Source organism: Lithobates pipiens, unplaced genomic scaffold (assembly GCF_037356315.1).
Source record: "Lithobates pipiens isolate NorthernLeopardFrog02 unplaced genomic scaffold, aLitPip1_a1.2 Scaffold_3, whole genome shotgun sequence".
In the NCBI taxonomy this organism is placed as follows: Eukaryota; Metazoa; Chordata; class Amphibia; order Anura; family Ranidae; genus Lithobates; species Lithobates pipiens.
This window is the reverse complement of record NW_027507790.1, coordinates 145,927,936-145,943,238: the sequence shown is the minus strand read 5'-3', so window position 1 is coordinate 145,943,238 and position 15,303 is coordinate 145,927,936. Positions and strand designations below refer to the sequence as shown.

Below are 15,303 nucleotides of genomic sequence, written 5' to 3'. Positions count from 1 at the left end.
AGTGTGACAGCTCTGAAAGCTTAAATTTGGCCTTGGCAGGAAGGGGGTATAAGTGCCCAGTAAGCAAGTGGTTAATAAAAGATGCATAAGGTCACCGGTGTGATGAACGCCACTTGTTGGTAAAAGATCGCCACAGGCGTTTGAGCATGCCACTCTACAGGGAAGCTGGCCCTCAGACAACCTATATCCGGAGGTGAGGACTGGAATGCTGTGGACTGCAGCGCCAAACACGATGATGTCACCGGGAAAGTGTAACACGTGGTTCTTTTCTCAAGCTCTTGATTAACTTTGACAAAATTAAGGAAGAATACGTCTCCACTGCACCTTACCACTGTATATAGATTTGTGAGTGGATCCCCTGCTTATCGAGATGGAAGTCTGCCTTTTCTGAAAGGGGTCTAATAAAAGTGAAATCTTTCAATGGGGACACTAGTCCTGGTGACACACTGGGAGTCCCTCACTTCCTGTTTTGGCTATGGGACAGGAAGTGAAGAGAAATCTCCCCAGTGGGACACAGATGGGAAAAAAAACCTAACAGGGATTATTACCCTCCCTTGCTCTATCCAAAATGGGGGGGGGGGGCAATTTTTTTTTGCCTTTTTGTTACACTTTTAGGCCTTGTTTACATGGGCGCTCAGTCCCATATATTGTGAACCAGCCTTTTTTTGCTTTTCGAGATGCCAGGTGCTGGAGTCTATTAGGATGCAGCAGCAGCCACTAGTTGTACTGTGATAGGTGTGTATGTGAGCGTCCCCAAACTCTGTGTGTTCAGGGCTGCTCATCTGTGTCTGTGCAGCCACAGCTCTCTAATAGACTGCAATGGATTCCCTGCACAAAGCACCAAGAGTCTAAACGCACTGCAAAAAATAGCCCATTCATGATTTATGGCCCTCTGCCCACATGTGAACGAGAAAATTATGTTCTTATTTGTTTGGGCTCTCTTCACTTTGTGTGACACAGATGTTCTTATCTGTACTGATGGTACCATAGTGTGGAATTCTAGTCAAATCAATGAATGCTTTCACACTGGGGCAGTGCGCTGGCAGGGTGGTGAAAAACGCCCCTCTACATTGAAATGAACGGAAAGTGCTTCAAAAGCACCTGAAAAGCTCTTCAAAAGTGCTCAGTGTTTTACTGGCAGTTTACAAGCGCCTCAGTGTGAAAGGGGCCCAAGAACCCTTTCACATGGAGGCAGTTTTCAGGCGTTTTAGCACTAGAAATAGCGACTGAAAACTGCCTTCCATTCATTGCAATGGGTGCTTTCACACTGGAGCGTTGCGCTTGCGGGACATAGAAAGTCCTGCAAGCAGCATCTTTGGGGCGGTTTGGGATCGCTGTATACAGCACTCCCAAAACACTTCTGTCCATTGCAATGAATGGGCAGCTCTTCCAAAGCGCCTAAAAAGAGTTTCGTAAGCGACGCAACACAGAGATTTAACCTCTTCTTTGGGTTTAAAAGGGCCCTGCCAGCAGCCAAAAAGCAGCGCAAAAGTGCTGCTAAAATGAGCGGCGCTTTACAGCTAAAGGCCGGTGCTTTCAGTGTGTAAGCAGCCTAAAAGAAACCTATAGGAAGTAAAATAGATTTTTAGTCCCTCCCTTACTTTACATCTCATATAGAGACTACATATTCAAAATAATATAAAGGGCTAACTAGTTTAGAAGGAAGGAGTGATCAATATTGATGCACTTTAAGTAAAATACAATGCGTGCACCAAAAGTAAAATAAAAGATACATTTGGATGTTGGTGTTATTGAAAGTCTGCTGTATTGGAGGTGTTGTGTAATAATGTAGGTGATGGGCATCCCCCTGTTCTCTCTCCCTCTCAGCCCAGAAATGTGCACCTCCTTCCCTTAGTCCATGGCACAGCACACACAATGTGCACCGAGGCAGGAGGGCTAACTGGCCTCTACAGGCTCACCATGGAAGAGGTGATGTCACCAGAGGGAGCAGGAAGTGTACAGATAGCCAGAAATTCCAGGCTCAGCCTCCCTCCTCTCTGCATATGACAGTGGTGGAAATTGCATTGACAGACTTACTAACTGGTGGAAAGTGTCTGAGGTGTCAGGAATGTTAGGAGGCACATAGGATCAATGTCAATTGTGCAGGAGGATTAAGTGGGGAGGCGCTGGGTGATGGGGAGATGTCAGGGGAGGTGACTTCTTTCTAGGACCAAATAAAAAAAAAACTGTCTACTTGTAAGCCTGCAAGGAGGCTTCCTTCGCTGAGTGCCACCCGTTATGGTGCAGGCTCCTTGACCACAACACCCACTGATCAAAGGTAAGTTGGAATGGAGAAGGGAGGTCATTTAGGACTGAGTTATTTAAAAGTATAGTTCAGATCTAAGCATTGTGCTAATGTACTTTTTTCCACAACTTTAGCATCGGGCACTTTGTGTGGTGAGTTCCAGTGCACATTTTTTGGCATGACACCCCAATACATAAGTACAGTTGATGCCAACAGACTCACACTGTAGAGCATCAAAGTGCAAGGCAACACATTAAAAAGTATGCAGTAATGCACAACAATTGAATGGCACAGCATGAATTGGACCTGCTCTGCACTGTTGGTCATTTGTGGACTATTAAGACTTGGGAAGAGGCTTCTTAAAATCAATGTCAGTATTTCCTTTCATATGTTTTAGGAAACTTCCAGATCATTAAGTCTCAGCTGCTATATTATATGTTAATATCTTTGCAAATCTGTTTTAAAGCAGTTAAAAGTTTACAGTAATAAGATGAACACTTTTTGTTAAATCAACATGCAATACACACTGAAAAAATGCATATATCTGTAATATGATTTGCCTAGAACATTAAAAATAAGGAAAGTTTCAAACAGCATTTTCATAACCTTTTCCTTCCTCCCACTGTGCTGATATAATCCCCCAACCCCCCCACTATATACTGACACAGAATCTGTGGATGGTCAGCAGCAATGTTTACCTGTGACAAGCATGTCTCCTAATACCCACTGCCTGTGCATGTGCTGGGGAACTCCTCCATAGGGCCTTTTACTTGGCCGCATAGAAGTCTTCTCAGGTTCTAGCATTCATAAGGAGCAGAATCCGTACCCAGCATTTAATGACAGTGCTGCTGATGTCTAAGCGATCCCCAGACATAGCACTAGTCAGCTCCCAGAACATGAAGTGTTCCATCATTAATAACTTATTTGCAAATCTCTTCAGTAAATCATGTGACATGTTTTTAGCCACAAATAACCTATTAGTGATGCGAGAATTCCTATGCTGTTTGCTAGTTGCTGGTATCTATAGATTGCTGCAGATTAGTCGAGATCAGCAGCAGTGTCGCTAAATACCAGGTCCACTTTGGGAGCAGTGTACAATCTTTGGGATTAGACAAAATTGTGCCAGTACCTGGAACATGCACAATAGGGACAGAAAGGTAACCTTGCATGTTCAGTAGCAGTGAAGTTTAAATGTATACCAGCACCATCCACAACAGTCATACTCAGCGGGAACCATATTCAGAGATTTCCTAGCAGTAGTTGATTCTGTTTTGCATACTGACACCTTCTACTTTCTGGTCCTGTTAGTTTACCAACCCCCCTGGCTTTTGCTGCAGGTTTAAAAATACACTGTAATCCCCAACCTGTTCAACTTGCAACACTAACCCCATGCCTGACTTCTGCTGCTGGCCAGAAGGACTGCAACTGGAGTCACAGCTTACACCCCAACGCAGAGAGTCCTTTCACCATTGCACCTTCACACCAGTGTCCCCCGTTCCCATACTCTCACACTAATGTAATTTCTGTCCATTACCTTGTTCATCTGCTATAAGCCTGAGTCGCTTCTGACAAGTTTTCCTAACGACCAAGAGAAAAATTGTGACGGGAAGGGACATCCTGCTGATAGCTTCAGCTCTGTTCCTGTGTACTGTGTGAAGGGGGGGAATGTCTCATCCCTCTAATCAGCCCTCAGAGCTCCCCTCACTAATGTAAATTCAGCTCTCTGCCCCCTGCTTTTCAGAGCTGAGAGATCCTGTCTAGATTCTGGACTTTGAATAAATGTAGAGGAGTGAAGACTGCAAATAACCAGGTATAACTTATGTTGGAGGATTTGTTTTATCTGTGTGTATCACCTGAGGCCAGTCACTTCACTGGGTATATGTAAGGGTTTACAACCACTTTAAAGATGTTAATTGTGTTCAAGCATTACTCTGAAAAATGTTCCTTTTTGCCTTGAACTGGTCTTGGAAATCAGTAGTGTACTTTCTGTGCCTACAGCTTCATAGTTGTATATCTGCAGCGTGAGACCAAAGACACTGCTGCATCTGAATGCTAGTCTTAAGAGATTTGGAAAACTTACTATTGTACTGCTCACTGGTATTCTTGCTGAACTCACTTAACATGAGGAAGCAAAGGTCCTGCCTTTAACAAAATGTCTGCCTCCTCACACAGAAACATGCAGGACAAGGCACAGTAAGTCAGTACCGGGGAAAAGATCAGCTGCAGAGTCATTGTTGACCCTTTCCCTCTGCTTGCCTTTTTTGGTCCTCTTTCAGGAGCACTTCAGACCACTTACACATTTAACAACTATTTTATCTACATCCTTTTTAGCTAGATATAGTTATTTTATATATTTTATTATAGCTATTTTCTTTAACCCTTCCTCTATGTCCTCCTCTGCCTTTATCATTTTTGCATATTCAGCTGTTACACGTGTAGTAATGTTGTGTTTTTTTATCAGCCAAAGACGACGACGACGACAACCACATCAACATCTTCATCAACGGCAGCAAAGCCAAGTCCAGGAAAAGGCCCAACAAAGCATGATTCAAAGAAGGCAGATGCTGGGAAGCCAAAAGATGCAGTAAGTCAGAACATCATGCTTTATCCAACCAACTCAAAACAGGTTGTGGTATACTCTACAGCAGTAGCAAAAAATAAAGTACTAATATATACAGTACTATTGTAAAGCGGATCTTATTATCCTTTATATTAAGCAGGAATTAAACGCATTCAAATGTAAGCATTAACTAAAGATTCTTTCCCCAATCGTCCTATTCATGTATGTATTTGCATCGATTATATATGAACTTTGAATTAAACCTTGAGGGATCGGTGGACCTTCATAACAACACCTGAGATCGCCAAATTGTAAATGGATATATGGAAAGAACCCGCACTCTGGAATCTGTCCAAATTCTTTATTCAATAATCGCCAAGTACGAAGCAAACATGCTAACATGTTTCGGGGAAGAGCCTTGTTCACAGCATAGTTACCCACATAATTAACCAGCACCAACATCGATACAAAAATATACTTGAACCACTCCCATTCATTAGTCAGTGCAATTGGTTATAGATGACAATCACCATTGTATAGAGACTTTTTGAATGTAAAACATTTTTTGCATAGATTTAAAATGCATTTATACGTTGACACAATAAACATGAAAAAGCAATGATAATCGTCATAGCTTATCGTACATGAATTCTGTGATTTAAAAATCTGAATAAAAAACAAACTATTTGAGGGTTAAAACTGCGATTTCAGGAAAAGAACTGATTCATGGCGAGAGATATTGAGGGAAAATTAGGGCATATGAATATAGATGATAAAATTAAGCATCCAACCTATTGGATTTAGTTATTAACGTAAAAATAGATCAACATCCTATCTAAAATTCATTCCAGTTGGCATTTTCGTTTTTAAGTTGAAAATCCACCAAACTTTTCTCTTGCGGTTTGAGAAAGATCACAATCCGTGGACAAGATAGGTAGATTTTTTTTTTAATGATATCATTAATTTGATTAAAATCTCCTTAATAAGTGGTAGCAAAAGTAAAAATATCTTGGCTGTCAGATTTGCCTTTTTTTTATGGGAATTGTGTTTTAATAATGTGGATCTATCCCTGTTTGCAGCTGTGGCTATTGCTGCATTAATATCCCTGGAGTTATTTGTGTGCTACTAATGTAGAGGCTATTGTGTCACACTCCTGGACAAAGCTTCTTTAAGTGGAACAGAGCATCAGAATGGGGAAGAAAAGGGATTTAAGTGACTTTGAACATGACGTGGTTGTTGGTGCCAGATGGGCTGGTCTGAGTTTTTCAAAAACGGCTGATCTACTGGAATTTTTTCACACAACCATCTCTAGGGTTACAGAGAATGATCCGAAAAGAGAAAATATCCAGTGAGCGGCAGTTGTGTGGCCAAAAATGCCTTGTTGATGTCAAAGGTCAGAGGAGAATGGGTAGACTGGTTCAAGATAATAGGCAACAGTAACTTAAATAACCACTCATTACAACCAAGGTATGCAGAATACCATCTCTGAACGTGCAACACATCAAACCTTCAAGCAGATGGGCTACAGAAGCAGAAAACCACCACACCAAGTGACACTCCTGTCAACCAAGAACAAGAAACTAAGGCTACAATCCACACAAGCTCACCAAAATTGGAAAATAGAAGATTGAAAAAATTTTGCCTGGTCTAATGATTCTTGATTTCAGCTGCGACATTCAGATGGTAGGGTCAGAATTTGGCATAAACATGAAAGCATGGATCCATCCTGCCTTGTTTCAATAGTTCAGGTTGTTGGTAATGATGTGGGAGATATTTTCTTCGCAAACAATGGGCCCCTTAGTACCAATTGAGCATTGTTTAAATGCCACGGCCTACCTGATTATTGTTGCTGACCGTGTCCATCATCTGATGGCTACTTCAAGCAGGATAATGCACCATATCACAAAGCTCAAATGATCTCAAACTGGTTTCTTGAACATGACAATGTGTTCACTGTACTCCAATGGCCTCCACAGTCACCAAATCTCAATCCAATAGACCACCTTTGAGCTGTGGTGGAATGGGAGATTCACATCATGGATGTGCAGCAGAAATATCTGCAGTGACTGTGTGATGCTAACATGTCAATATGGACCAAAATCTGAAGAATGTCTCCAACACCTTGTTGACTCTATGCCATGAAGAATTAAGGCAGTTCCGAAGGCAAAGGGGGGTTCAACTTTGCTCTAGAAAGGTATGCCTGATAATGTGGCGTGTATATGTATGTGTGTGTGTATATATATATATATATATAAAATTGAGCCCAATTTGAGCCATTTTCCCTCTCTGGTGTCATGTGACTCGTTAGTGTTATAAGGTCTCAGGTGTGAATGGGGAGCAGATGTGTTAAATTTGGTGTTATCGCTCTCATACTGGTCACTGGAAGTTCAACACTTCATAGCAAAGAACTCTCTGAACATCTGAGAAAAAGAACTGTTGCTTTACATAAAGTTGGCCTAGGCTATAAGAAGATTGCCAAGATCCTGAAACTGAGCTGCAGCACGGTGGCCAAGACCATACAGCGGTTTGACAGGACAGGTTACACTCAGAACATGCCTCACCATGGTCGACCAAAGAAGTTGAATGCACATGCTTGACGTCCTATCCAGAGGTTGTCTTTTGGGGGGGGTTCAGCCTGTCTGTGCTCAGACCATATGCCGCACACTGCATCAAATTGGTTTGCATGGCTGTTGTCCCAGAAGGAAGCCTCTTCTAAAGATGATGCACAAGAAAGCCTGCAAACAGTTTGCTAAAGCCAAGCAGACGAAGGACATGGATTAATGGTACCATGTCCGGTTTTCTGATGAGACCAAGATAAACTTATTTGCTTCAGATGGTATAAAGCGTTTGTGGCAGCAACCGGGTGAGGAATACAGTGTCAGTCTGGGGCTGCATGAGTGCTGCCAGTACTGGGGAGCTACAGTTTCATTGAGGGAACCATGCATACCAACCTGTACTGTGACATACTGAAGCTGAGCATGATCCCCTTCCCTTCAGAGACTGGGCCTCATGACAGTATTCCAGCATAACGACCCCAAACACACCTCCAAAACAACCACTGCCTTGCTAAAAAAGCTGAGGGTAAAGCTGAGGGTAAAGGTTATGGACTGGCCAAGTATGTCTCCAGACTTAAACTCTATTGAGCATCTGTGGGGCATCCTCAAACGGAAGGTGGAGGAGCACAAGGTCTCTAACATCCACCAGCTGTATGGTGTCGTCATAGAGGCGATGAGAGAAAAGGACTCCAGTGGCAACCTGTGGAGCTCTGGTGAACTCCATGCCCAAGAGGGTTAAAACAGTGCTGGAAAATAAGGGTGGCCACACAAAATATTGACACTTTGGGCCCAATTTGGACATTCTCTTAGGGGTGCACTTTTGTAGCCAGTGGGTTAGACCTTAATGGCTGTGTGTTATTTTGAGGGGACAGCAGGTTTACACTGTTCTACAAGCTGTACACTCACTACTTTACATTGTAGCAAAGTGTCATTTCTTCAGTTTTGTCACATGAAAAGATATAATAAAATATTTACAAAAATGTGAAGGGTGTACTCACTTTTGTGAGAGACTGTATGTATGTATATATAGGTTAGAAGGCTGAACTGCTCCCCTGTCTGATCAGGTGTTGGCCTCGCATTCAGGTTTGCAACCGACGCACGTCTCCTGGGGTCACGCCGGCATCATTGGGGGGGGCTGCCTACGTGCCAAAGGTAGTTAGATTACAGGCTTTCAAGAATCTCCTCTCAAAATGCAACACAAATGTTGCCAAAAATCAAGGGTAGAAGGTAGTATCCACGCAGTATGCTGGTCATACTGCTGACTAGCAATGGGTAAATCGTGACTTGAGTTTAAATAGCATATATGAAGAGACTAACAATTTTTTTATTAGTGTGCTTCATTCATAGCGTGCTCCAGTCAGCATGTCACAATCTCAGCGTGTTCCAGTCATCATGTCACAATCTCAGCGTGTTCCAGTCATCATGTCACAATCTCAGCATGTTCCAGTTATCATGTCACAATCTTAGCGTGTCCAGTAAGAATGTTACAATCATAAGTGTGTTCCAGTCATGGCAGGTTCCAGTCGCAGCATGTCCCAGGCACAGCGTGTGCTGTCATAGTGTGTTCAGGCAGGGCGGGTCGGTCCAAGCGTGGTCCATCACAGCGGTTTTGTCACAGCAGGTTCATCATAGTGGTTTTGTCATAGCGTGTGCTGTCACAATGGGTGCTGTCACAGCGGTTCTGCCATAGTGTGTTCAGTCAGAGCGGTGCTGTCATAACGGTTCTGTCAGCATGTTCTGCATAGCGGATCAGTCACAGCCATCTGTTTTAGCATGTTCTGTCTCAGCAGTTTGTCGTAGCGTGTTTGTCGTCTCGGTCATGTTGTAGCATTTCATCTTCGTTTGTTTCCATGTCTCATGGTACCTTTCGTTCAAGTTTATTTGTTTACCTGCATTTAGTTAGCTAGGATCTGTCTTGTCTACAGATCCATATGGGATGAGGTTTTGTTTTTAAATGATTGTTGATCGCAATATTCTCGCCAGTATAACACATATATAATGCACGTTTTCATTTCATTACACCTGTATGACTACCCACCACGGTCTGTGGGTACAATAGCCCTGAATGTTCAGTTTCAATTACCGGTCTCTGCGCTGCAGGTTACTCAGGCTCACTTGCTCCATACGCTTGGGGGGGCAGCATCAGGGTCATTCACGCGATGTGGTCTGGTCATTACTGCTCACATCCTTATACTCAGGTAGGCACAGAGGGGTGGTGTTCTCATGTCCTTTTCTCTAGGTTGCTTCTCCTTGGGTTTGGGCATGCCGCACATTTCAGAAGCAACTAATTCAGGTTCAGAGCATGGTAGCACTCCATTATCAAGGAGTTGGTCCATACTTCAGCACATAGTTTGTCACTGGGGTTTTTCTTTCCTGGCCATAGCCAGGACGGCGGCTTCGGATTGTTTCAAATTCTGTCCCAGCTACTCTTATCTACCAGCGTGAAACATTGTTCTAGGCATTATTCTTTAATGCAGATTCATGTGGTCTAATATTCTCTCCACAACCTGTTATGGTTGCTAGACAGGATGGAGGTGATCGATAGACAGGATAGTCAGCGAACCCCCCCATCTCCTGCTCTTCCTACATTCCTACAGGCAAGTCAGCATCCCCCTAGTCCACTGGTCTTATCAAGCCTTCTGGTTCAATGTCTGAGCCAAGTAATGTTCCTTGTCAGGGGCTGTGTGGGAATCTCCCATCCAGTCTTCAGACAACCCCTACTGGAAGAATTTTCAGGCCTGCACGTGGGCCTCATCACTATCTCATCAGAGTCTTTTGTATATAGTATCTTGATTTCAGCAGACAGTCATACTTTCGTTGCCAATCAAGTTACCAGAGGCAGTAATTACCAAGGGGGGCTTGGTCTGGTTCTTCATGTTCGTTCTGTAGGTGGTGGGTCAGTCCACCGGAGTGTCCAATGGCAAGTTTCCAATATTATCGTTTGTTATTTTTTGGATGCCCTCTTTCCTGCAGAAATATTTTCATCAAAGTACTCCTACTAGCAATTTCACAATTCAGCACTTGCTACAGTTGGGGGGGGGGGGGGGGGGGGAGAGATGATTGGCTATCCAAGCTGATATCGCCAATGCTTGAAGCTACTTCCATCAGACCTGTGCGATCCCCAGCCTGTTCAACAAGAGGGGGTTGCAGTCACTTTGGGTATGATGAATCACGCCATGAGACTAATTCCTCAGGATGGAATCTAGCCCTCCCTTACCCTGTTCAGGACTCTGACTCGGCTGTCACGCAGAAGCACGATGCGATCAAATCATGTGGGACCAGTTTTCTGTGTGACTGGTATGGTTTCTCCATGTTTAACTCTGCATATTGCCATAGCGCATTGGCAGTATCTGCCAACTCCATCAAACACATCCATCGGGTATCCAGCACTTCAGACCCCTGCAACTCCTGCCAGTTCGTCCATTTTTGCGGCTCACCCTCGCACTTCACCATACCAAGTATAGATATGCCAGGGGTTTGTGGGAATTTCACAGGACTACTTAACTACTTAAGCCAGCCCTTGCTCCCTTTACCCCGTGTATCCTCTCACTACAAGCAGTTTGTTCTCATATGTGGATTCTCTGGGGCATCGGGCATAATCCAATCATTCACAGGATGTTTGGGTTCTGGGCAGTTTTGCAGGTTTCAATAGAGGGTCCCTTCTCATTAAGTTATGGGATGGTGGTTTTCCTCCTGTCAAAGCGAATACATACTGGATACATATACTGTAGCCATCTGGGCTCTGCGGTTTGTTACCTACCCTTCGTCAAGCTTTCTTATCACACCTAAATTCGTGTCTTTTTGCCTTCTTTCAGGCATACTGACCAGCTAGGCCAAGGCACACCTCAGCCTTGGTAGTTAGGGTATCACATTTCCAAGCGAAGACTACAAATATATATTATGCATGAAAACAGTCGTTCTAGAATACTCTGTATTTTGTATTGACAGGTGTAATCTTTTGACACTTGTCCCTTGCTTTTCCTCAGGTCTCATCATCTGTTGCTGGCAAAGCAGCTGCCACTACAGTAGCTTCATCTAGCAAACCTAAAGAAGAGGTAATGTTTAAATTTAATTTAAATTACATTTTTAGATTAAATTTATCATGGATTAATAAATTGTAACTCTTCATTATTACAATGCAGATGTGCTGGGGTGCCATCTCCTAGTAACAATCCATGATTTAACATAACCTTGAAAATAACATTTTGTTGAAAACGATTATCATTCCTTGGTTGGATTAAAATCAAAGGAAAATGTTCCCTTATTAATTTTCAGTTTCTGCTCTAGAAAGTCAATTATTGCCAAGTGAGAACTGTTAGAACAAAATGACCTTAAGGCCATGTGGTTTAGTTGCTTAAATTTTTTTAGATTATCTGTTACACACACCCTTCTGATAGGTGATGCCAACAAGGTCTTAATTAATGCATTCACCATATCACGACATAGCTGCTATATCTGTCTCTTCTGTGGAATAATCTCTGTTCCGTTTGACCACTATGTGTGTAAATCTTTGTACGGGCTTCCCTGCATTTCTATAGAGAGGGTGCTTAAAGCACTAGTCACTTATTCATTTCACTAAATCGGTCAGAAACTGATGGCACTTATGTTTTACAGGTCCTTTTTTCCTGAGCCACATGTAATATATTTAAATGTTACACTGCCAGCCTACCCAGGACTTGTGTAGTGCCTCTGTCCTTCTCCTCTTCTAACAGTCTTTGAAATGCTGTGCATTGACCTGCTATGGCCTTTGAAAGTAATGGTGCATATATCAAAGTGAGACCAGAGGTGGCAATTCCTCTGTGAATAGGATCAAATGAGGATTCCAAAAGACCATTGGGAGAGTCGGAGGGGAGAACTATTCAGTCCCTGTGTTGGCCAGCTACTATATCAGAGACGGCTTGTACTCCATCAGCGGCCCTCACCTGTTCGCCAACTTACTCGCCCTGTGCTGTCCCTCAGACTGACATGCTCCCCTCCCCCCCCCCAGTTCTCAGTTTCCTCCGTGTCCGGCTTTGTTGGTCGGGTTTCCTATGCGTCTCCTCAACATCACTGTGGCTGTACGTCTCCTCCCTCTTCCTGCTCCTCCTCCTCCTTCTTCTTTCCTCCACATAGGCCAATAGGATGCCTTCTCCATTTGGGGAAACAAGTCTCACAACCCACTTCCTGATTGGCCGGGAGGAATATCAGTGTGACAATGGTGAATATTCATTCTGTATTGTCACACAAGCGGGTGGGCTTGGGCGCAGTGCTCTGCGCCCCGAGCCCACCCTTTTTTGAAGCCTATTAGAGCCTCTGGCTCTAATCACATGCTTAAAAAAAAAAACCCTAATTGGAATCCATCTGTCGGGGGGGTCCAGATGCATGGATAGGGGGGTTGGCGCCCCTAATGGATGCACTATATACTTCAATGTGTCCAAAATAGGGGTATGTAGTTTTAACTTGGTATAAAGTTGAACTTATCCTATAAAATTAACCAGCTACACTGCAGTAAATAAAGTGCAATAAAAATAATACAGTACACAACTACAATACATTTCAATACAGTATTACCGCAGTACATCAATCTGCAGCTTCTTCCACCACGATCAAAAGATTATGTATCAAAACAGTCTTTCTATAGTAGTCAAATTCCTCTGTATTTTTGTTTTGACAATTGTAACCTATTGACACTTTTCCCTTGCTTTTCCACAGGTCTCATCATCTGTTGCTGGCAAAGCGGCTATCGCTACAGTTGGTGCTGCTGCAGTAGGTGCAGCTGCAGTAGGTGCCGCTACAGTAGCTTCATCTAGCAAACCTAAAGATGAGGTAATGTACAGAAAATATTTTATGCAAAATGTAGAGGAAATTAAATGTATCATGGATCGTTAAGTTGTAACTCTTCTTTATTAATATCATACAAGTGTGCTGAGGTACCAGCATCTACTAAGAATAGACAATTTAATAAAACCTTTAAGTGAATAACATTTTGGTGAAATTAATTATCATTCCTTTGTGCTATGTTGGATTTTGATCAAAGGATAATGTTCCCTCATTAATTGTTGGTTCTACTTTAGTAAGCCAATTATTGCCAAGTGAGAACAGTTAGAATAAAAGTGACCTCAAGGCTTTTGGTTTAGTTGCTTTCAGTTTTGGAATATTTCTGACACTATTTTTAATAGGTGGTGCCAGCAAGGTATTAGTTTATGCATTCCCCATATTTTGTCATAGCTGCTATTATCAGTATCCTCTGTGGAAAAGTCTATGTTCAGTTCACCTCCCATGTATGTTGATCTTTATACTGTGTGCACTCATCTTTAAAGACAAAAGTGCGTCACACAGGGATTTCAGTGTATCTGTCAGAATCCGACAGCACATACGTTCCCAAGTCCTCTTCTGATGGGATAGAAATGTAACACTGTTTGAAAAGAATAGAAAGGGTTTCCACAGATATGTGTATGCCCTATGGAAACCTATGTGGTGTGTGCGTGTTTGTGTATTTTTTTTTTTTTGTGCATTTATATTTTCAGTGGATTTTATATAATAATAAAAGGTTCATTGTTTAATTTTTTTGATGGTAAAAGGGATGGCTTAATATCCCTTTTCAGTTTATTTTTTGCTGTCTGTGCTTCGTTGGAGAGAATGTACCTTTACTCCCTGTCCCAGGAAATCTATACAAAGAGATGAGAACACCTCCCATGGACATTTGTCACCAGAGCAGGTGTTTCCATTTGAAGACTCACCTTTGCCTCATGTTCTGGTGACAACTCTAAAATTTTGGATTTCACTAATTTTCAGTTTTATTGATAGGTGAGGAATAGATGGGGTGAATCTACCTAGCAGTAACACAAGCAACAGTAAAGACTTGACATGGTTTCTTATCCTTTCCTACTCTATCCAGAAGTACAATTTTGCTATACACATATAAAATAAATAATAGCACTGTGAACAGAGCTTTAATGAAACAGAATGGACTGAGCATAGGGCATAAAACCAATTGCATTTCACTTATGTTGCATACCCCACTATAAGCTTGTGATTTGCAGTAGTATAAACGGTTTGAACAGAATGAATGGAAGCTAGGAATGAAATACATAATACATTGTGATGCAGTTCTTCTTAGTTTTAAAGAGTTGCATTTATGTCCATCCAACAATTGTCATTGTATGCTTCACATCCATGTTGTGTTTCATGCACTGGTTGTAATCCAGACAGCAGCCCTTTGACATATCTGTGAGCAACAAAATAGGTTGTATGTCCTAAAAGTGCAGCGCTAAATAAAATGGCCATGTATGACATAGTGCAAAACCTTTGAAGAGAACAGAAAATCCAATCAAAATATTATTCAATCCAAAAATGTCCTAATGCAAAAGTGCAAAATATATTATATTCATAAAGTGCAAAGTTCATAAATTGATCACTAAAGAGCCCCTGTGCAAACAATTCATGCATGCTAGTGTCCAACACTGGATAGATCAATCCTGACGGCACAGTGCTCAGACATTCACCGTTGTGACATCTTCACCATAAATCAGATGGGGGGGGGGGGGGGGGGGCTTACCAGATCACCAGCAATCTTCCTTACTCGGGAAGATCATTCAGCGCTTGTTGGGATATCTGATCCTCAGATGAATATCCGTAAATCTTCCCCCACCAGTATCACTGTGTTCCCCTTATGGTGACAAGGTGATCCAGCACACCATCTCAGATGGGATGGATGGATGAATCCTCAGAGTTAAAATGGGTAAAAAACAGGGAGACTCCTCATAGTGTAATATGGTCTCAACTGTTTTATTTTAAAATCAGTGCACTTACATATAAAACAAAAAATGCTGCTGGCTGTAAATCTCTACACTATAGCCAGTGCTATCTTTCAAACAGTCATAAATAAAATAAAAAAGCATCTGTGCAGCAGCGTGTGTGGTGTGCATTATCCATACGATCGTTTTGTTATATTTAACATCATC

General features: G+C 42.4%; 1 protein-coding gene across 5 annotated transcripts in view; it reads left to right on the top strand.

Moving 5' to 3' along the window:
* CAST (calpastatin) overlaps positions 1 to 15,303 on the top strand; it is a 219,759-nt gene that overhangs the window by 148,064 nt on the left and 56,392 nt on the right. For 4 of the 5 annotated variants that reach the window (XM_077462352.1, XM_077462353.1, XM_077462354.1 and 1 more), the window contains 3 exons: positions 4,707 to 4,829; positions 11,347 to 11,415; positions 13,052 to 13,165. In XM_077462352.1, the coding sequence (XP_077318478.1) occupies positions 4,707 to 4,829; positions 11,347 to 11,415; positions 13,052 to 13,165 (306 nt within the window). The remainder of the gene's footprint in view (positions 1 to 4,706; positions 4,830 to 11,346; positions 11,416 to 13,051; positions 13,166 to 15,303) is intronic. The other variant, XM_077462355.1, reaches the window with a different exon arrangement.